Source organism: Anticarsia gemmatalis, chromosome 3 (assembly GCF_050436995.1).
Source record: "Anticarsia gemmatalis isolate Benzon Research Colony breed Stoneville strain chromosome 3, ilAntGemm2 primary, whole genome shotgun sequence".
NCBI classification, from domain to species: domain Eukaryota; kingdom Metazoa; phylum Arthropoda; class Insecta; order Lepidoptera; family Erebidae; genus Anticarsia; species Anticarsia gemmatalis.
Window position 1 is genome coordinate 13215498 of NC_134747.1, and position 23147 is coordinate 13238644.

The 23147-nt window shown below is 34.5% G+C and overlaps 1 protein-coding gene across 1 annotated transcript; it reads right to left on the reverse strand.

The window, feature by feature from the left end:
- Positions 1-3738: 3738 nt before the first annotated feature.
- LOC142987700 (SOX domain-containing protein dichaete-like) lies at positions 3739-5282 on the reverse strand. Its single transcript, XM_076136649.1, has one exon. The coding sequence runs from the start codon at positions 5114-5116 to the stop codon at positions 4379-4381; it is 738 nt and encodes a 245-aa protein (XP_075992764.1). The 5' UTR covers positions 5117-5282; the 3' UTR covers positions 3739-4378.
- Between the last annotated feature and the right edge of the window lie 17865 nt (positions 5283-23147).

The window sequence follows — 23147 nt, forward strand, 5'->3', positions numbered from 1 at the left end:
TGGGAGAAAATGCTCGAACGCTGGCAACACTCGGGCTTAATTCGTGATTCCATTTTTGAAAATTTGAATATTATTGGGTATTTTGTGTCGGCGGCCGACCAATTATAATGCTCGGTTTATGTACAACACGTTTGAATTTGGAATATTTTGTGTTATTGATACTTGTTACAGTTATTACATTTTACGAATACTTTTTTTGTATAAAATGGCATTTTAATGATGACTCTCGAATTTCTTTATTACCCGTTTTTGTCCAATAAATTGTACGTGTTGTGAATCACGTTGTACTGAAGAAAAGTGGCTTCAACCAAAATAATTTCCGTGGTTTATTAACTACAAAACGTAAAAATATTTTTCATACGGACGACTTAGCTTACATTAAATGAATAATTATTTTATATGCTTTACTATTATGCCAATACACTAGCACTCTACTACATGGGACATACATTGTAAATGGCGAAACGTCGATGTAATACAGACACCCTTACCTACATTTTCAGGTATAACAGGCGTAACATAAAATCACGCTTTGTTTCCATTGGGGTAGGCAGAGGTCAAAAAACGCCATTTGGTACGATCCTCCAAACTTCCCTCGCTTCATTCACATCCATACATCTTATCATACAGGACCGCAATGGACTCCACCAATTAACAATAATCCATACTAATCTACATTAAAATATTTAATTAACATTTTAAATTATGAATAAACCAAATAAAAGCGTAACTTAACCTTAATGCTTGGAAATAGACATAAAATGGAATTGTCAAATTAATTTACTTTTAGACTGATAAATTCAGTTGACGAATTCGACAGTGGAATCGCCAAAACCCTTTAAGGATCGTAAATTTGAACAATGACTTACCGAACTAATGATTAATTCAAAAGTCTTTGGATTCCTTTCATTGTGTGGCCAGGAAACATGTGGCTTATGGCCGCTTAGAAAATGCACGCGCAAATGCATGGATAGACTTAGTATGCGTAAAGGTAGATCTGTCTTTTAAGCTTTTGCGGCTAAACTGCTTGACGGTATCAAATAACATTAAGCATGGTTATCGTTTTAGTCTTGGAAAATGAATAATCGCAAAAAAGCTATTTCTGAAATAAATGTGTATGACAAAAATCATTTCAATGTATTTATGAATTTTATCATTTTATCACAGTACTATTAAAACAGCAATACCTATTATTATTAATTTCTTTGTGATCTTATTGAAAGCTAACAAAGTTATGTTGTTGTTGTTCCCAAATAATTAAGTTAAACTCTGACCGTTACCTATTTCGAGGGGTCAATTATAAATTGTGTGTAGCCCAGAGCAGTAACTTTAAAATAATTTGCGTTCTATCAAAGTATATGGTTTATCAAATGTAATTTCGCGTACTTCATAGCCGCATCGTAAAAGCTAAGAACGGTATAAAATAAAACAATTGATTTGAAAAACGCCCCCGTACTGTCTAAGGGTTGGTAATTATTAAATTGAAAGCAACGTTCTATTCTCTACGGAGTGGGGGACAACCCTAACTTTGTACAAACTAATCTGGATATTGTTTTAAGACTGTATTATAACTGTCTAGATATTTTTTAAGTGATTTATTTTAAGATAGATTTCAGCTATAATTTAGACAATTTATTGACTATTTTCTTTATGGACAGCCACTATATTTGCCACTATATGTATATCACGCAAACGTAATGTATGAGAAAGTGTATAAATGCGAATGAAATCAGGAGTATGTATAAAGGTATGTAATAAGTGACCCTACCCATTCTTTACTAGAATAAAGCTCAATTTAAGTTATTAGAAACGAAGTATATTGAACTTAGGATGTACAACGCCATCTATTGAGTGGTAATAGACAACTAAACTAAGTGTGAGGCAATAACTAAGACTTTGTGACATTACTTCAGCTATTGACTTAACTGAATACTTTTACTGACCATGTAAATACTTAATTTATTGTAGCTTTAGTGGTACTAAAAAGGTAAACTACTAGGTACGGGAAGCGCATTTACACTAACTCTAAGTTAACAACGGTTTTGTTTTGAGTGTGTTAATTGTCGTTAACATTATATTTTTTATAATATTGAGGAAATGGAATATTAACAATATTACTATTTTAATAACACATTGCATACCTACGCATCATTTATTCATAATATCTTCTGTGGAACAACATATTATGCATTAAGAATTCGATTACGGGCAGGGCGTACATGTATGTATGTATGTGTGTTCGTAAATTCCATAGCGACGTTAGTACGGGTTTAAACATCTTACACTTTTCCAAATTTGATAAATTACTAAAAAATGTAGGTATGTATGATAAAACCGAAACAAGCGGAACGGAGTAAAATGTTTGAAATTAATATTTGAATAAAGTTATTTATCATAGGACGTGTGATGGTTCAGAAGTATCTAATAGCGCCTCACTATAATTTATTCTATACCACTGTCCCACTGCTGGACGTGGGTATTCCAGTGTATAGATTAAAAGACTAATATGTTTTTTAAACTTGTAGTATCCAAAATATTTTACGAATGTTCATGAATAATTGTAAAATGAACATTGTTTTAGTTCTTATTTTCTTTTAAAAAATGCTGCTAGCAAAAGTAATCAACATGGAACACGTTGATTTGCAATATAATTAGACCACAATTCCTTTTATCGGCCAAAAAATGGTAACTTCGATCATTTTCAAAAACTCTCAGGCATATTGGGTAGTATTTCTTACTTCGACATTTCCAAAAAATATCACAAATATATTCAAAATAATTTCAAAATATTCAAAATAAATCATGATTTATTGTAAAGTACCTAATGATAGGTAATTTGTTTAAAAAACTGTCATTCCGCACATTTATTACTGTAAAAAGATGTTGAATAATTTTTCAAATATTCAAAACTGCATATTATATTTTAATAACGCACTTTAATATGTAAGTAAACATATTTTTTAAAATAAAATAAATGAACTTCAACATTTTTGAGGCAAACTTACCGACGGAATATGAGAAGTACTCAAAATTCAATTTCAAATCGCATTTATTCATTGATGATTATTTTATTTATTGAATAATTTTTATTCATGAACAATTGAAACTAAACATTTGCAATAATGTTCATATTATTAAAATTATTTACATTTCATAAAATAAATCGTTTTGTATCTTCAAATAAATTTTAAAATGAATTACTATAAAAACTTATTCAATTAAATGTTAATTAATGTGTTGTTGAAATGTTTATAAAAAGACTGAACTATTTGATGTAAAAAATGATCAAAATTAAATCACGTACACACCAATTAACGTTAATAGGATCAGAATGTGACTGAGTGTCGTATAATTATATAACGATGTTTTAAGTTCAAAGACTCGGTGTTTCCCCGGAAGTCGCCACACTCGTAATTAACACTAAACCCGTCAAAATAACTAATGACATAATCAAAAGTTATTATTAAAATAAATCCCGGCGAAGAATTCCAATAAATAATAATAATGCGATTGAATAAATTAATTCCCAAATATTAATGATGATCCGAGATCGAAACGTTTATTTTAATCAGTTCGAAAGTTACAATTTCTAATTCAAATGCGTCTAAGTTATTATTTTATTCTACTGTTTCTTTCTATTCATCAAGTCAATGACTCTCCGTTCTATTCAATTATTCATTCAACTCCAAAACTTCGACGTCAAACAAAACTTAAAAGGGTGTCAATTAAAACGATAAATTAAAATAAAAACAATTTAGTTTATTTTGTATGGCATTTAACAAAGTTATTTTCTCAAATACTATAATACATCGTTGGTACTGACATCGATAATTCAATTAATACACTAATATATACACTTGGGGATGCACTAATGACTTACGATAAAGACAACTAGTTCTTACATTTACACCTACTGTTGGAACCAATAAATAAATTACACGGACAAAGTAAAGCGAACAGCCCTGAAGGAATCAAGGCGATAAACAATTAAACTCAACAGACACAGTGTTATTACTAAAACAAAAAGTCAGGGCTGACAATACACGACTTAACTATTCATCTATATGAGACACCTATAGAAAATAATCTCTTTTTGGTACCAATCTCACTCGATATAACTAACGAACCGGCGCTACTTTACCTTAAATATAGACGCATCGAAAACAAAAGAAATCACAGTTTAAACTCAATTCTCCCCTTCCGAGGCTACCTTAACATATTTACAAGCCACTTGATATGAGACGCACTCTTTACATTATCATGTTACTCTAGAAAATAAATAATGTTCATACATTTCACAGTCTGTCACACTAGAACCGTCTCGTGCGGGGTGCCGAACCTTGAGGGACGGGGTCCTTCAAGGAAGGCAGGTTGGTCTTCAATATATGACGGAGACGGGCCGCCGCAACTGGTCGTCGTGAGGGCTGTGCTGCGTCGGCGTCACCGGTGACACAGGGGAAGACGGCGCCGCGCCATACTGAGGAAACAGCGTCGAGGGGAAGGGCTTGGGAGGCGCCGCCGGTGATGTGTACAGCGACGAGTAGAACGAAGACACCACGGCCGCCGCCGACGACGACACCGTCGGCAACTTCTCCGCCGGCGCCATCAGCTTCGAGAACTGCAGGTGATCCAACTGATGCGGAAAGTATGGCGGCACTGCGGGGTATGGCAGGGCGTCCAAGTGTCCAACTCCTGGTGTTGGTCCCGCGAAGTATGGTAGAGGGAAGCTCGGGAACGCACCGGCACCGGGGGCTCCTCCCTGCGTGGGGGGCTTGGGCTTCCTGCGCGGCCTGTACTTGTAGTCTGGGTGCTCCTTCATGTGCAGGGCGCGCAGTCTCTTGGCTTCGTCGATGAACGGCCGCTTTTGCATCTCAGACAGCAGCTTCCACTCGGCTCCGAGCCTCTTGGAGATCTCTGAGTTGTGCATTTTTGGGTTATCCTTAGCGATCTGGCGTCTTTGCAGTCTGGACCAGACCATGAAGGCATTCATCGGTCTCTTGATGTGTCCTTCTGACTGCGGCGAGGTAGCCGGCAGCGGTTGTGGCGCGCTCGGATACTCCGGCAGCATGCCAGGGTGCATGGAGAACGCGTACGGGTGATGACTCAGCGTCGACATGGCGATTGAACTTTAATTACTAAGTCGTAAGTTCTGTTAGAGCATTAGCTCTATGGTGTTGTATGGCACAATGCGGTGAATGAGCACAGACGAGGAGGTGATTGTGTCGCGTCGAAGACGGACGATAGACTGGCGAGTTGATGGAGCGGCCGTGTGGGTCTCGGCGCGCGGGGGGCGCGGCCTTTGGGCGGCGTGGCGGCGGCCAATCACGAGGCGTCGTGTACAGCCTGCGCCCCTCCTCGGGCCGTAGCGCCGTCTCTGTCGGGCACACAATGGGCGGCGTGGGTCTCGCTCGCACGCAACAATAGAGCGGCGTGCCGTGGCGCGGAACAGGCGTGCATCTGCTCGGAGCCATGTCGCCGTGAATGCGGCTCAATGCATGATGTAACTGTTGTAATAGAATACTTTACACACTTGTATTGTGGAATTTGGTTGTGTACCAAATAAATTGTGATATAAATAGACCAAGAGTTTACGTTTGAATGTCACCTTTTTTATATGAAAGCTGTAGTTCACATGTTTGTGACGTAGAGTCACGAGCTTTGTCGATTAAGCAATTTTATTGGCTCTACGGTAGAGTTGTAGAGAAATGAGACGTGGTCTTAATGATTATGTTAATATGTTATCTTCTTAACAAAGTTATGTTAAACATAATCCCTCAATACATAAGTGGTTACACTTTTATGGATGTATTTTCATCAGCTCTATGAAAATAGTCTTAAGAAAATGATATTTACTTTTATGATTGGAGCTTACCTTTGAAGAGTATTAGGCATTCATTTCTTAGAATATTGTTGTGTGACAAAGACGATTGTATGATATAATATGTTTGATGCTTTACATACATCATGTTTGATGTGATTGTGATAGAGAAATAAAGAAAAGAAATAAATATGGACTGTTAGACTTTTTTTAAATTTCTATTCTTTGATGATTCTTGCGTCCTAAAATACCTACCAATATAGAATTAAAAGATAGCAAGCTATGAGCGTAAAACTTATAAAGCACAAAATGTTATATTAACTTTACATTTTGGTGAAGTCGTTTACCGGTTCGAATACGTCGTTGCAACCGTTTAAACACGGTCATTTACATAAAATTGGCAGTTAGTGGAATAAAAACAAACATGTTTTGTAAGGGGACGTATGTTTTTGTTATGTAGGTATCATTTTGTTTTATTGTTTATTTGTTTATCTGTTTATTTTAAGTACAGGTGTATTTGTGTAGATCATACAAATATTATAATATATTATAATATTATATTATAGGTATATTGAAATTTAAATACTGAAATTGAAGGCTAATGCTTAATACCTGCTAGCGTGATTGTGATTGCAATTAAATTAAGTATAGAGTCTGAGGACACACTTTGGATATTTTTTGTTTCCTAGATACGACAATAATGTGAGGGGTGAGATTCGAAAATGCTTTTGATTTTAAATATTATATCTTTGTCGTTCTCCTACGGCTGCAACTTTCAACTTTCATGAAATAACAATAAATACCTTTTGGTACTTATGTAAACGTACATTTTCGTAACACGAGAGTGTAATGTACAGCTAAGGATTCCAAAAATGAAATGTTAAATCATATGAAAACGGATTTTTGACTTTGTAGAGACGGATCATAATGTATACGTCCTTGAAATAGATTAGGTGCGTAGTCATTGTAACTGGCGGTCCTGCATACCTAGATGTATAGATGTGAATGAAGCAAGGGAAGTTTGCATCATGTCAAATAGCATAGTACTTTGGTCTTTGTCTACCTCTATGGAAACAAGGTGTGCTCTTATGTACGTAATTACATTTTGTCTATTCCTAAACAGGAACTCTACAAATATCAGAGGTTTACAAAAATCTACTCATTTTAAAAACTAACACGCAGTATTCAAATGAATAGTAAAATCTACTCGGACACACGTAGGGAGATGTACAAAAGGAATTACATGTGCGATGGGAATCGAGGGGACGTCTTAGAAGGACATGCGGACTCTACCGGTGACCTTGAAATAGGTCAAGGGTATGGGAACAATCCTCTTCTATTACTTGGACACTGTAATGTACGGTCACCATCAGAAATAAGTATACACTGTCCTATTCTCAAAAAGCATATTTTTGTGTTAAAATATTTTTAGTAGCCCAGTTTGGTAATGTGCCCGGTATATGGCAATAGGCTCGCCCCCTATTATATGAGACTAAAATTGTTATTGGCGAAACGTGAGTGTAATTGCAATAGCTACACCTCCGGGCTTAACAAGCGTGATGTTATGTATGTATGTTTATCACTTCTGACTATTAACTATTTTATTATTATTTTACTACCGTTGCGTATTGTTTGTTGACCAATGGCAATAATTAAATTAATATTTTAGTACAAAAATACGATTGAAAATGTGCTAATGCTGACTGTACATTTTGATATTAAAATGTAGGCAAGTATTCGCAACAAATTATCTCAGGGTAGAGTTTGTGAGATTTGAATTTTAATTAACTTGTCTATGATGTGGAGAGACATGTGAAACATTATGTGTGATTTGTTTCACATGTCTCTCCATGTGTTGTGATACTTATTATTTAAGGGTTTAACTGTAATGAAAAAACATCTTATGAGACTTTTTAGTCTTATTAGAAGGGCTCTTTTACTAACTTATGTACATCAATAATGCACCACGGAGATTAGCGATAGTATGAATTAGAAATAATGACACGTATTCAGTTGTTAAACGTATAATAAAAGCAATAAAACTTTTATAAAACAGAGAGCGACTCTACATATTCCTTAGAACAGTTTCTGAGATCCTAACTGGAAAACTCACTAACACAATTAAATAGGTAACTTTATAAGTCAAATAATAAAATCAAGCGATGGCCCCGCTATTGCAACCGCGTCGGGGGGTGTCATTACCTCAAGTGCGGCACGAAACAATAAATACTTAATGTAAGGTACCTAAAGTAACTAGTAGAAATATATTCCAGGTTTGATACCTCATGTCCATTGTTTGTATATTTAATAACTAACTAACGATACAATGTCAATGGTAGAGTCAGAGTGAAAAATATCACTCATGTGCAAAATTCGCACGAGTACGTCATTGTCATGTCAACGCCCTATGTGTGTACACCTTAAGGCACAATAAAACAAAATCGACTCTATCAAAATCCTTTCTCTACAAAGCTATGATAGTAATAAAATGGTCATTTTACGGCTATCAGACACGCTCATACACCATTGTCTTACATAAAAGTTGCGGCGACATCACATTGTGTAGAGTAACAAGGAACCACCATAAAAATATTTTACAATCATAAAATAACTTTTTCATTAAAACTCTACGACTCTACATTGACATAAATACAACTATCCTACAAAGGATTTTCAAACGTAATTGTGTCGAAATTGGGTAGAGTTTTGAGTCTTCGAATATGAATAGGAGAGTCTCCTATTGTTTTATATAAGAACGTTTTCTAAGAAGTAGAGTCGGGTACAATAAAATAATTACAGTTAAATGTAAGTAATTTCTGTTTTATCGCTGAAACTTTAGTTTGTTCGTGTCTTTTGTTTAGATTTTATAAGCTATCAAGACTCTATCATTATTCTAGTCATCGTAAAACTCTACAAAGAATTTGTTTCTGGAAGTACGGTTACTTAGACATATAATTTATTAATAAGTTTTTATTAAATAGAGTTTATGGGAGAGCTCATTGAATTCGTTGATGTTTGTTGAGAGCGTGTGAAGAAATATCGTTATAAAAGGACTCTACAATACTAGTAACGCCATCTATTGAGGTATGGCGTAAAGTGGTTTTCAAGATGTTTAATACTTTCGGCAATGTCTTGCTGTTTTAATGGGTGTTTGGAAAGTATTAATGAAATAATATTTAATTATACTGGGAGTTTAAAATCCAAATGTCTTACAAGCTTTATGAATGAGAACGAACATATAAATAATATTAAAGTTGTTCGTGTATAAGGAACGAAGTATTTTTGTACTTAAAAAAAAAACTATTCAGCAGTTTAAATTACTGTACAATGGGAAACTATAGTTCATTCATTTTAATTTTAATGTTCCTACCTACCTTCTTGAATGCTTTTAGGCACACGCTCCGTAATAAACAAAATATAAAACCTATGCAAAAAGCAACCTTCAAAATAACTATTTTCGCAAAAACATTAACACGGGCTCGCAATAAAATACTAAAACAAGCTCGTGCATATAAAACAAAATGTTTTAAAAGTGAATCTGATTTTCCAAAACAAAACAATAAAAAGATAAACAATTACAAAAACATCAAACAATTTGTCCATAATTGACAAATAAAAAACAAAATGATTTTATAACGAAAACAAATTGTCATAAAAAATTTAACGCCTTTGAAAATGCCGCTTTCTGACAAAATTCGTTGTTTTGTCGTAAAATAAAATAAGTAGTATTTAAGCTGTATAAAGTTATTTCTTCTTTTTAAAACGTTCGATATTTAAAGAGGATTATTTTTATCTTTTTGTTTTAAAGTCATTGTTTATATTATCTTTAGTTCAAGTTTTAAACAATTAAAGCGGCTGTTTAGGGAGCTTATCTGACAAACACCGTCTGAATCTCTCTGCCACTGATTTGAACATATTTCTGTAGGTCTTTTACCTATTTGCTACCTATTGTTGGCTTCAACATTTCGCTTTGGGAGATTAAGTGGAACTAGTTTTTTAGCTGTTCAACTAAGATAAAGAATACGACAATAGACTATATTGGTCATAACAGACAAAACATGTAGGAAAAATAACTAGGTATATTTAAAAAAAAATACGTTAACTTTTATTTCAGAACACGGATTTATACTAAATATATTTTTTGCTCATCGAAAACTAGCATGCTAAACATTTTCACACATTCCACAACGCAAATGATCCAGCCCGAGCCTTAGAACATGAAAATGAAAACATATTTTTCTGCCGCACGAAAGCACAATACAAAAAAATACCAGCAACACACAATAAATAACATCTACTAACCATACTACATATCTACATAAGCCATTAATTAAAAAACCTCAGAAATACATAACCCCATATAAAAATATATCAACAATGAGACATCGCACCTAATTACTTATTTCTCAACACCGCAACAATACTGACGCCTGCAGTCATGACCTGACATCTTGCATCTCTTTCTAACATATTAAAACTGAGCAAGAGAGATATACTAGCTAGTTAGTCGTTCGAATGCCGTTGAGTTTCGAATAGTGACAAAAGCAGGGTGAACACAATATAGGCTTAAAGCCTATTCGCCCCATCTTCCTATTTTAATTTACGCAAATTTCCCATGACACTTCACCCGACATACCATTATGGTTTGTTTTTTTAAAGGACGGGTTGATCGTGGTTTCGTTAGGAATGTTAATCTACGATTAAAGCAAATTAACTATTGAGGCCTAATTTGAGTTTACATACGGGCACAGCGTGTCAGAAGAAGGTTCAGCATAATGTGTAAAAAAAAGTCCTTCATTATGGCTTTAAGAACAACACAACAACAAAACTACTCTAGACATATACAAAAAAACCTACGATTTTAATAAAATAGCTAAAATTAGTAAAGTAGATAATAAAAAAAAAATACTCAAGTCTAACCGTAGCTCACAGAACACAACCCCAAGAAACATTACAATATTTTTACGCAGCCTTTCATCATTACATACTTATTATTGAAGAAAACATATCTACATATATGTATGTAGAATTTAAGTAATAAATGGAAACCTATTCTATCTTTAATCTACAAATTACAAAATATTAATCCCCTTATTTTCACCAGCCATCCACGCTTGATCACTCACCCCTAACCGTCGTCAACGCGGTACCATCAAACCTTCCTGTATCCTATATCCTATACGCAAGGTACTGAATCTATTATTTTTCAGCAAGAATGCACTCAGTTAATGACCTACCCACTGATAATGCGCCATTGTACCCACCCTAGGGCAATCTGTATAGTGCGCACATTGTGCTAACGAAAATTCATTATAGATATAAAATTTTAATAAACTAATGAAGAAGTAATGAGATGCGTTTCGATGTTCGAGTGATTTCGTGTTCGGATTTTTTGTTTTGACGGTTGATAGCGTGTTTGTTTTTATGTTTTGATGGATGTTTTACGGTCTGTGTGATTTTGAAGATTGTGATAAATACAATTATAATTAGATAAATGTATATATTATGAAATATAATAACTTTTCTATACATAGTATATGTAAATTGCGTACCTAATATATGTAAGAGCTAAAACTAAAACCATTAACGTATTAGGTTAATGGTTTTAGTTTTCTGACATCATTTTCACATTGAGAGTTTTTACATGCTTCTTACTCCGGAATTAAGTAAGTCTTCTTAAATAAGTTAATCTTTTTCACAACTAGAGCCCTGTCATGTCATGTAAAGATGGCAAGTTTCAAATGTCTGTTTTAATTGAATAACAATACTCATGTTGAGGGTTATAAGCGGGGTGGGCATTTTTGTATTATGCGTACAAATCACGATAGTTTAAAAAATCAATTCTAAATGTAATAAAAACACGTTATAGTTAACTTTAAGTATATTATTACTTTGTCAAAAGTCTTTTATTTAAATATTGCGTCGTATATTTTCAAGCTTTTTCTAAATAATGTTAAATTGCACTCGTGCCTCAACAAGACCCTAATTTGGGACACGGACGAGGTCGCGTGTTGCCAGTTATGTTATAAAACTATATCTATGATAAAACCTTCTCAGAAAACAATTACATTCAAACAACCCACATTATTAAAACAAATGGAAACAAACAATAAACAAAAGACAAAAACAAAAGCGTTTAAAACCCAATAAACGCCGACAAACGAGCGAACAAACAAAATGTCTTCATAACCGCAATAAAAATATTTGTTTGACATAACGGATATCTGAAACCAAAAATTGAAGAACAAACTATTCTATTGCAGTCAGAATAAGGTTGATTTTTGTAAAAATTTTGAATGTCATCAGAATCAAACAATAAGTTTTGTCAAAATGTCAAAACAAAAGAGCAACTGTTGTTAGTTTTTGTCAGTCGGCGAAATTAAACAAGCCCGTTTCTTCTAAGAACAAATTTTAGTCAAAATTGCACCTTTAGTAGAACAGGGACGTAAACGACTAGGCACAAGTTGAACGTTAAGACATTCTTCCTCTGAAGGTCTGAAATGTCTTAATAACTGTATGATTGTTTGTTTTGGAAATATATTAGTTGATTCGTTCCAGAGGTCAGTTTTGGGAGAAAGGGAAGATGGAAGACAAATGCTTTGTTTTATTTCTTGAAGGTACCGTGTTGAAGCGGTAAGTCCCGGTGGACATCTAAGACTGCCGTTAAGGAGCGTGACTAACATGACAGTTTCTCGGAAGGTAATACAGCCTGGGACAATTGATACACCGGTGTTTCGGTAATGTTGCCGCTACACATCATAGACTGTATGACAAAAGATGATGGTTTCCTGAAAGTGGTTGGAAACTGGACTGTACAAAAAATATGTTGATTCAATATGTTCGAATGAAAACGAAAGATCTATGTTGCTTTGCAAAAAATACCGTATCTTGTGGATTTCCTGGACGCTTACAAAATGGTTAATATAAATCAAATATGATGTGGTGAAAAAAGAAACTCCTTCAAAATATTCCACATTTTTCAGATTTCTTTTCGCAATGTGTCATACATTTCCTGCTTACATCCCGGAAACACATTTCCGTGCAAAGTGTAAAAACTTACACGTCTCCCAATTATACGCAACTAGGATTAGTTGAAAATATTTAATTAAAAATAAAATAATTTTACTCAATCCAAGTAGCGAAGTGGCATCTCTTTGGAAGTGCGCCATTTTTGTGCGACAACTTTCTAATTAACCCAACGAGACAATAGCCGACACATACATACAGAAACACTGAGGGTTACAAGAACTTACTATTCGTTTCAATATCACAAGCGAAAAACAACTATAAGTTTAAAGCAATAAGATTGAAATTCTCTCCTCGAGAGCTAAAGCAAGGGTTGCCGCGCAAGAGAATTCGTCAAACAAATTTTAACTTTAAGATATGAAGTGAAAGTCAATGTCTGTCTGTTCCGACTTGATATCAAAGTTCGCTTCAAGGGTTTTCGCGAACAAGTTCATTATACACTTAGACAATTAGTGTACGCCGTCGGGCAACTCTTTCGTTTCAGCCCTGGCTCGAAGCTGTTCCGGTGTCGCGCCTCTAGCCCTAGCTATTACTTTATTCGCTCATTTACTCATTAGGGGATTTGAATGAGGGTGCTTTGATGAAAAAGTGGACATTGAAAGAAACGCTGACTTCGTTTGTACACCTTTAAAACTAATTATAACTGTGCAGTTTTATTTGTAGATGTTTAGTTAAAAAGTGCTGGTTTTGAATTGGTTTATTAATTCCTTTGGCGATGTTATAGAAGGTGTTATTGCTGACAGTCGCCTTTAAATCGCGATTCCCTTTAAAAAATGAACAAATGTCGAGTTAAACATAAAATGAATATTGTAATCCTATTCATTTCCGCGAATCCTGTAATTTACACTTCTTTTTAACTAACTACACGTGATCTACATTGTTTGATAACTTTACCTCAACCTAACCTAATATATAACAAGTTTTTGATTCCATTCATATTTAGTTATATGCTAAAGAATTTGAATCACAAATTACTTTCGTTATAATATTTTGACGTGTTAACACTATTCATTTCCGATATTCAAATAAGAGGTCACATAATCCCATTACGCATAAACGACTATTACTAACCAAATCACTAGACTAATAAGCTTAAAGTCACATTTCGCTCCCATAACTAAAATAACATATCAAAATTCTAATAACATTTATGCAAAACGGCAATATGTCGAAACAAAATTTTCTAATCCAAACAAATTTGGAATTTACGCTTAGAAATGTGGTCAACTACACGGCCGAGAGCGTATCTATCGGGGCGAAATCCGTATGTAACCGGCCTAAAATCCGCCTAAATCCGGACGGATCTGGGAGGATCCGGTGCGGACCGGTCGAATCCGGTTAGTGGATCAACATCGCGCCGCTTTGTGCCGGACAAGTGGACGTGTGAATGTGGTCAACGTTAGTTTGATATATTGAATTTTGCTCGACGTTTGCTACTAATAATTTAGGAAATGTTTTAGGAATACTATTTCACCTTGCTGATGTAACAAACTTGCAGCTGCGTTTTGAGAATTATATACATCTATCGACATGTAACTGTTTTCTGCCTCAAGTGCTTCAACGTTATTGAAATTGCTGAAGAAATGCTTTTAACAGATTGAAAATAAGTAGGCAATAGTAGTAAAAATCTAAGCAACACATTTTGCCGACGCCCTCGCTGCACCTACGCGTATTTCACTACCAACACAACTAGAAAGTTTAACAAAGAACACTTTGAACTATATCAATAAATGAAATGCAGATCCTTTAGCTACAAAGTCTCACTTTGACATTCACATAATAATTTCCTTTCAATAATGCTATCCAAAAAGCTTCAAAATAAAGACTTCATTCGTGACAAAATAGATGACTTAACGTTAATTTGTACATACATAAAATCACATCTTTTTCCCAAAAAAGAGGCAGTGAGCAAAGAACGCCAAATAATGTCATTTTTTTCTTTTAAAATGGTTTAATTATATTATGCAAACCAAATATTCAGGTAAGTTATTAATCCTTCAACATACATACGTATAATCACGCCATTGGTTCGTGAGGGAAGGCTGTGACTAATGAACAAATATTGCTTTAAATGACTTTCTTCTTCACAAAATATTTAATTACCTACAACAAAATATTCCAGTAAGTTATTAAACCTTTTCTTAAATAAACCAAACAGAATCCAATCAAAATATAACACGTATTAGAGCAATATGTAATTAGGGAGCCAATTATTACGCAAATATAAGTCAAACGCAATCACTAATCCTGCTGTATATTGGCGGCAAATCAAATCCGGCATAATAGTCGCGCGACATAATAGTTGCGCGGCATAATCGCGCGACGTTGCGACAAAATTGCCTGTTTTCACACACGCCTCGCTAATGATTACATGTTGGTGAACGATGTTAAACGCGCCAGTTTCCATTGTTTCACGATGTCCCTTTGAAAGGATATAACAATTATTGGGTATATCAATTAATTTGGTTTATAAATAGTTTGCTTTGTAAAGTTGGTGTTTATCTGGAATATTTGAAAGCTAATTAGAATATTCATTTAAATCTTATTGATTTTTTTCTTCTGTCAGATTTTACGTGAATGTATGATAAGAATCTAAAGTCTGACAAAACTGTTTTTGGTGTAGAGTCAATTAATATCCGTGTCAACGAATGTCTCGCATTTAGCTCTAACATCAAAGTATTTCAGTACCACTTTTCCTTGTGACCAAAACTGCTAATTCTATAAAGACATGAGAAATAAACCTACATTTTTCCTTCATAAAGAATAAAAAACACTGCCAAAACTTATAAGATTTTTTTGCTTTCACGTATTATCCAATGAAACACCAACGTTTCTTGAAAGCTTCAACAATCATTAAAATCCATAATACGACACAATCCACACTGCTACCGCAATCCAGAATCCCGTATCGTATTACAAACGACAGTGCGAACGCACATAGTGGGCGTATGCCACAACAAATTGCTACTTGCGTTTCAGACGTGTGATCTCAATTCGTCGCCGTTTCAAATTAGCCTGTTTGTTTGTTTCGCGCGCTATTGTCGTACACGCTATTGTCGCGAATGTGCGGCCGGCCTAATGCAAGGTTTCCGCTTACCGTTTTTAAATCGTTCTTATTGTTTAGTTTAATGTTTATTTTGTTTAATGCGTATGTAAGTTTGTATGTTTTGTTAAAGTGCCGGAAACCACTGAATCTAAATAGTATAAAATGGTATTTGATATAATGGATACCCTATCAGAAAGCTTTTGTCCAACAACGGACGCCCGCCACCCACTAAAAAAGTATGATAAATATTCACACCAAAATTTTGATTAAGGAAATTGCTGGATTTTAAATTATAACTATTAGATTCTCATATTTACATGTCATTGTTACGATGCTACGAAAATCTCGTAGCACTTGCTACGAGTAATTTCATTAGTAGTCCGATCAGTAGAATTTTTGACGGTGCTTCCGATTTTCTATGTGAATGTTAAATTTGTTTGTCCATATCCTGTTGAACACATCGGTTCTCCTCCGATCACCGAAAGTTAAGTGTCGAGCGTGGTCAATACTTGGATGGGTCACCGCCTAGGAGTACCGCGTGATGTTGGTTTTTTGTCTAAACAATCTATTGTCTCATTATTGAGCAAAAGTCCATACTATTTTTATTGATTTCTATCTTCAGCCATTATGTAGGTACCAACCCCTTAGATAGGTGGCCATTTTACCTTAGGTGTATTGGGAAACAAATTCAAAGGTCAATTATAAATAGCCATATCAATATTCTCATAACTCTGTTAAAAAAACCCCAGCACAATCAACTTCATAATATTAATTTTCACACACAAACTCGACTCAACAAATTCAAAATCATAATTAAAACAAACGAACAAAAACCGCGAATTCCTTTCAACAGTTTCTTTCACATCGATTGTAAACGATATCGATATAATCGTTATATCGATTACAAGTACTCGAGTACTCGAGTCGAGCATTCATTTGCACCCCTATGATATACTCGACTGCCCTTTGTTTAACAATCTGATAAAATTCAAAGCGGTTTCTTTAAAAAACATTGTTATTTGTTCATAAACTTTTGTTGAAAACAAATATATATTTTTGTATTTCTTTTAATACAAATTGTTTTACTTTATTTTCTACAACTGGTTTTATTGATGGTATGATAAGGTTATTGAAATAGCTGTTTTTTAGTGTATTGATACACTTTGTATTTTTATTTATTGCTTTAGTAGAATTGTTACACAATGTAAGTTGTTTTCGGTTGGAGGGATCATTTTGACAAAGGTATCTATGGCAGAACAACACGGTCTAATCTTAGATAGCCAAAGAGAAAGTTTGTCATTTTTCCAAAACTAAATTAAAGGAATAACTTTTTAAAGTTATTACCATTATAATATTTCCAAACTATTGTTATGAATGTGAAAGTCTGTCTCTTACTCCTAGTTCTCCGAACCGTCCGATTTTCTTGAAATTTCACATGAATATAGTTCCCGGGATCGAGTACTGGATTAGGTAGCCTTTTGGTGATTTAGCCTCGAAAACGTACCTTCCAGATAAACAGACTCTAACACAAAAGTATGGTTTAAGTATGTCACGGATTTACGTGACATAAAATCAAATAATCCTATTTTATGTTTTCCTTCCTGCCTTTCTTCCTTAGTGGAAGTGGTAAGAATTCTTAGCCTCTGTGTGCTCACGGTCAGCTGAGTGCCGGCGGGGTGCAAATCGAATCACGTGGTAAATTGAGCACTAATTCGCGCCATAACACCCGGACACCCGTGGGAGCCGCGTGAGTGTAGGGTGAATGTGGGATTGAGAATATGCGAGACATTCCTTATAAAAATAATAAAGATTTTGTTTAGAAGCAAAAGAGAGAACGCCCTAGAAAGACATACACATGAAACATAGCGGTGATGTTCTTCGAAAGGGCTAGGTGGTGCGTACTCGTAACCGGCGGATGGATGTGAATGAAGCAAGAAAAGTTTCTAAGGATTGTGCCATGAAGTGTTCTTTGGTCACTGCCTACCCCTATAGGAACAAGGTGTGACTTTATGTATGCATGTGTATCTTGTTTAATTAGGTTAATAAAATGCTTTGTGGCTTACTCACTAAAGTTAATGTTTCCGTAACCATATATTTATTTAGCTTTTAGAAATACTTCACATTACCCAGCATTTGCTGCAATGACTTTCTCTTACAACAACTTCTCAAAACTAGACTTAAATAATAATCCACATAAGACGACTTACAGCAAACAACTTTATTATATATAAGTTTATTTTAAACAAGCAATAACAAAAGATGCCAGACTAATAACGGTTACATCAAAACCTCGTTAAACATAGTGTCAGTTTACAAACCTTTTAACTTAATATGCAACAATCAAACGAACGAGAAACATAATCATTATTACAAATGCACAACAATAATAATTTGAATTATCTATTGCAGCATTATCTTAATACAACGGTCGTATTTAAAAGCATTAACTTTAAAAACGCTTGTAAAATAAATAGATGCAAAATTAACTTTATTTTAAATAATTTGTGAAATTTCTTTTCTGATGTGGAAAATTTATTTAATATTGTACTATTATGCAGACTAATGTAGGTAGCCGTATGAAGTAAGTATTTATATTTAAATACTATTTTAAATAAAATCTCACTTCCCTTATATTTTTATGGTCCAAAATAACCAGATCCTACTGCTGAAGTAAATTTCCTGATACTGAAAACACCGATATTTTTACAGATGACTATTACTTAAAAAAATATATAGAGCAAATTATCAAAGCATAAAAGGCAGAAGTAAAAAAAGGCAGCCTAATCTCTCACACGTTTTCTGCTATCTATCTATCACACTGCCAATTTCAATAGAATAAACTGAGGTTAGTTTACTGAGTTAGTGCCTGCCTCCGAGGCGCAATGGTTTAGGTCGCCACGCCGATACCATTGTTTCGGGAGGTCGTGGGTTCGATTCCCACACGGGACAATTATTTGTGCGATCCACAAATAATTGTTTCGAGTCTGGTTGTGCTTTGTGTCCGTTGTTTGTATGTTTGTAAAAGTCCCCGCGACACAAGAGCAATTCTTAGTGCGGGAGTTGTCTTTTAAAAAAAGTAAAAGTAAAAAAGTAAAAGTAACTGACAGTCACCCTACACTCCCATGGCTCCCTCTAGCGTTAGTACCACAACATAACCCCATGAGAAATCCCACAACTAAACACCACACTCACCACACTCTCACCACCACTCACCACCACTTGTAGATGTAATCGCGCCAATTTTTTTGTTCTACCGTCAATTGTTGTCGACCAATCCTTTTCCAAACCTCGAGTGGTTACAAGTGGTCGATATTTAATTAGGGGAACTGACTTATAGAGTTATGATTTAGTCAGGTATAATGTTTTGTTTGATATTTCTAAGGGTTTATGTTCTCATGGCTCGCTTTCTTTTGGTAAACGATCTCCGGCGTGATTTTGAAGAGCTTCATAGTATTTTTTTTGTTTTATTATACCATTCTTAAGTTATGAAATTAAATGTGAAAGAGTGTCCGTTTAATACGGTTTAGCGGCTCAATCGCTTAATCGATTTTTAGAAATTTCTCATTGGGATTCAATCTTAAACGACTTAGGATCAACCGCAAACAATTTTCTGAATCAACGCTGAGCACTTGAAATTGGGAAAAAAACTATGTGAACGTTTAGAGCCCCTCAGGTTTGCTTGTTAGAATAATGAATAAGAAGAAGATGATGCCCTCAAAATAAAATAAAATCTAAAAGTAAGTATTATGACGCAACCACAATCACAACTTAACTTCATATTGGACCAAAAAAAATATACATCACACTGAAATTATCGGTAAAAGTCGCTCGTTGAAAACAAAACAAAAAACGCCGCCTATTGAAGCTGAATCCAGTCTATTAAAATAAACTATTCAAACAAATACAAGCGGATTATTTCAAACCATTTTCATACAAAATGCAATTTATTTTATTCAAAATAAAACCCCTTTTTAAAAGGATACGTCGGAAACGGCAAGACACCACGATGTCAATGTAGCGATACAGGCTGATGTCAAAATGCGACGACTGAGATAAGCCAACTTTTGCCAACACCCTGTATATGACGCCTGACGAGAACGCCAGGATCATTGTGCTTTTATATTAATAATGAAATGACAGTGGGATTTTAATTCAATTTTTTTGTGCGACGGTTTTCCATTTGAGGTTTTCTGTTTACAGATTTTTTGTTACGATCAGTGCTATAGGAACTTTTTGTACTGATGCAATTAAAAATTTATAAGGTAATGAAACGTGATATAAAGAAACTAAATGATATATTATCACTTTGCATTTTTATAAAACAATTTCTGCGATGAGAGTCAATCTCTTGTACTATCTTCCTTGTACAAACAAAACTGCATCAACTAACTCCACTGAATAATAAAATGTTATTGTATTTTAACAATTAAGTACGCAAAGGCACATGGTCAGTTGAAATCTATGTTATTTTAATAAAGGTCTAAGCACAAGCCCTGATGCTACGTTAAAAGCATTTTATAACGCCTGCCTAAAACTCAAGAGCAATGTTGTCATTGCTCAAATCATTGATGACAGAAAATGAAGGCGCTTATACAGATTAACTTGTTCAATGACTTTTTATCTTTTGTAATGTTCTATACTATTGTAAAGTCTTATATACTAATAAATTGCTACAAAGGCAGTTATCCAAAATCCAAGCAGTTAGTTTCGCACCGTTGCATCTACTTACTAGCACTTAGCGAAAGCCCTAAGAACAATAAATCACACAAACATTTATTAAGACGAGTCTCCCACAAGATATATGACAAACATAACGACACACAGACACACCCGCGCACATTTTCAACCAAAAACTTCAAAAAAGAAACCTTTGTTACCATTCACCATTCTTATTAAAACTAACCACATGTACTTTTAATCAAACGAAAATAAACTTTATGACTATTAGAATAAGAATTACGTTAGGCGGTAGAAAAAAATTGGTGCATATGTATTTGTTGGTTCAATTTTGAACCTTATGTGGTTGTGTTAAGGTTTCTGTGTGTTGTGAAATAAAGTTGTGATGTGTATAAAGAGCGCTTTCATTGGGCGGATGCAGGTTTTTTGACAAATGGCCAACTGGACGATTTGTCTCGTGTAGGACGGCGAGGCATAGATCAAGTCCGGGAGTCGGATTAGATATGTCTTGAAGGTATAATACTGATGACGTCTTAATAACTCATTACAGGATAAAGTAATACAATAAGAACCAATCGTAAGGTTCTGTACTACAGGTTAACTGAAAGAACCAGACCTTATTTAGTTGGCATTTCGAACTTGAACAGGCAGAATTGGCAATGTCTTAAAAAATATGCGGATTTTGGTTTTCGCTCGATATTAGGCCATTACTTTAAAGGTAGCAGTAAACAGTAGTTTCACGAGAGCGAAAAAATATGTTTTCTTCGCATAATATAAACGTTTCAATGTACATACTCGTACATGCATACGTACATAAAATTACGCCTTTTTCCATAGAGATAGGCAGAGACCAGAGAACTGCCATTCACATCTATACATCTTGTCTTACATTTCGATGGTCCTAAGTACTCCTAAGGTAAAATAGAATCAAACGAAGAAAGCAAATACTTACTCCCAGATGCATCTAAACCTTAGGCACAAAACATCCTAACAGTCTAATCCCGCATCTTTGCACTGGGCGGGCAAGCCCAGTAATGGTCATAAAAGGATGTTATGACGTTATATCATTTTTCGTCGCGCACAAAGCACAATGTTCGCCGCCATTTCCGGGCCCTAATGCGTTACTTCGCATTCATTATTATGTTCACTTGCTAACTTATTGTGGTCCTCTGTGGTTTTAATCTGATGAGAATAAGCACCGATTTATTTATTCGATTGACGGTAGAAGACTTGATAATAAAATTATAGCAGTTGTTAAAAACTCAGATGTCGATTCAAGTTACAAAATTGTATTCGAGATTTTGCTTATGCGCTTTAAATATGAAAAAAATATGTTCTTATATTATTTACGAAAGATAGTGATAGAAAGCTTTTTTTTTTCAATATTGTGTATTAGTATCATGCAATAAGAAAATGTAGTAATTTAAAACACAATAGTCTTCTTTAATAATGTAATCGAACTGTAGTAAAATGGAAACTTAAATAAAATAGATACAGTCCGACTTTCTAATAGGAATACATAGCCCAAACTATATTTCAAAACCTACCCAATCAACGAAATTAGGTAACTATCAATATTTTAAAACCACACAACCCTTTCTTACTATTAAACTAAACGAATACTAACTAAGTAATTGTCCATACACATTGTTGCACTTCAATCGTCTTTATACCGGTTTTAAACCGTTAATCGGACCTAAGTACGGTTCTTAACCGTCAATCGGAGTTGAGTGCGGTGTTTAAATGTCGATTGAACTAAAAGACGGTTTATTGGCTGAATGAATGGCTTGAGACAGAGTTGCTTAGACAATTCAATCACTTTGTTTCAATGATAGGTTAAGATAGAGTCTGGGTAAGTTAAGTTGGTAGAGCGCTCTCTACGCATATAATTGTCCTATAATATATTTGTCTTACTTATAAACTAGATGTTCTGGAAATCTATGGGCGAGGCCTATGTTCAGCAGCGGACGTCCAATGGCTGAGATGATGATGAAACTAGATTTGTTGTACAGTGATTCGTCACTTTCAATAAATTTTAAAACCATTCTAGCCTTCACAGCCTTTATTAGTGAGATAGTACTTGCGTTCATAACTTTTAAACTTTCGCGTTGCGTGGTTAATACTTAATAGGAAACGAAAATTTACGCGAACTTGCGTTTACAGCCAATCAAAATAGATAGAGAATATGTAGGTATAGTTCTCAAAAACTCTATGGACCAACACGATACGAAAAATAGGATACTTGTGTTAATGACTCAAAAGCACTACAAGTGTTTTTACGAAAACTGCTAGGTTTTATATTTAAAAATTCCTATCTCCAATCTACTCCAAGCTTTCTCTACTCAATCTTATCTAAGTTTTATACTGCGATATAGTCTAAAGGCGTTGAGAACGACCTCGTCTGTCCCTCCGGCATTATTTGCATTACACATTCAATTGAATTGACCGCCATTCTCAAGGATAGGGAGAGTTATCACTTGAAAGCTTTTTAATCTGTTTTTATATAAATGAGACAACATTGTGGTTATAAAGCGTAAAATGTTGATAAGTAACGATCAGTGTTAGAAAGGTTTATTCATT

Bases quoted from the DNA above. Each gene is read 5' to 3' on its own strand.
- LOC142987700 (XM_076136649.1), bottom strand. From the start codon at position 5,116: ATGTCGACGCTGAGTCATCACCCGTACGCGTTCTCCATGCACCCTGGC.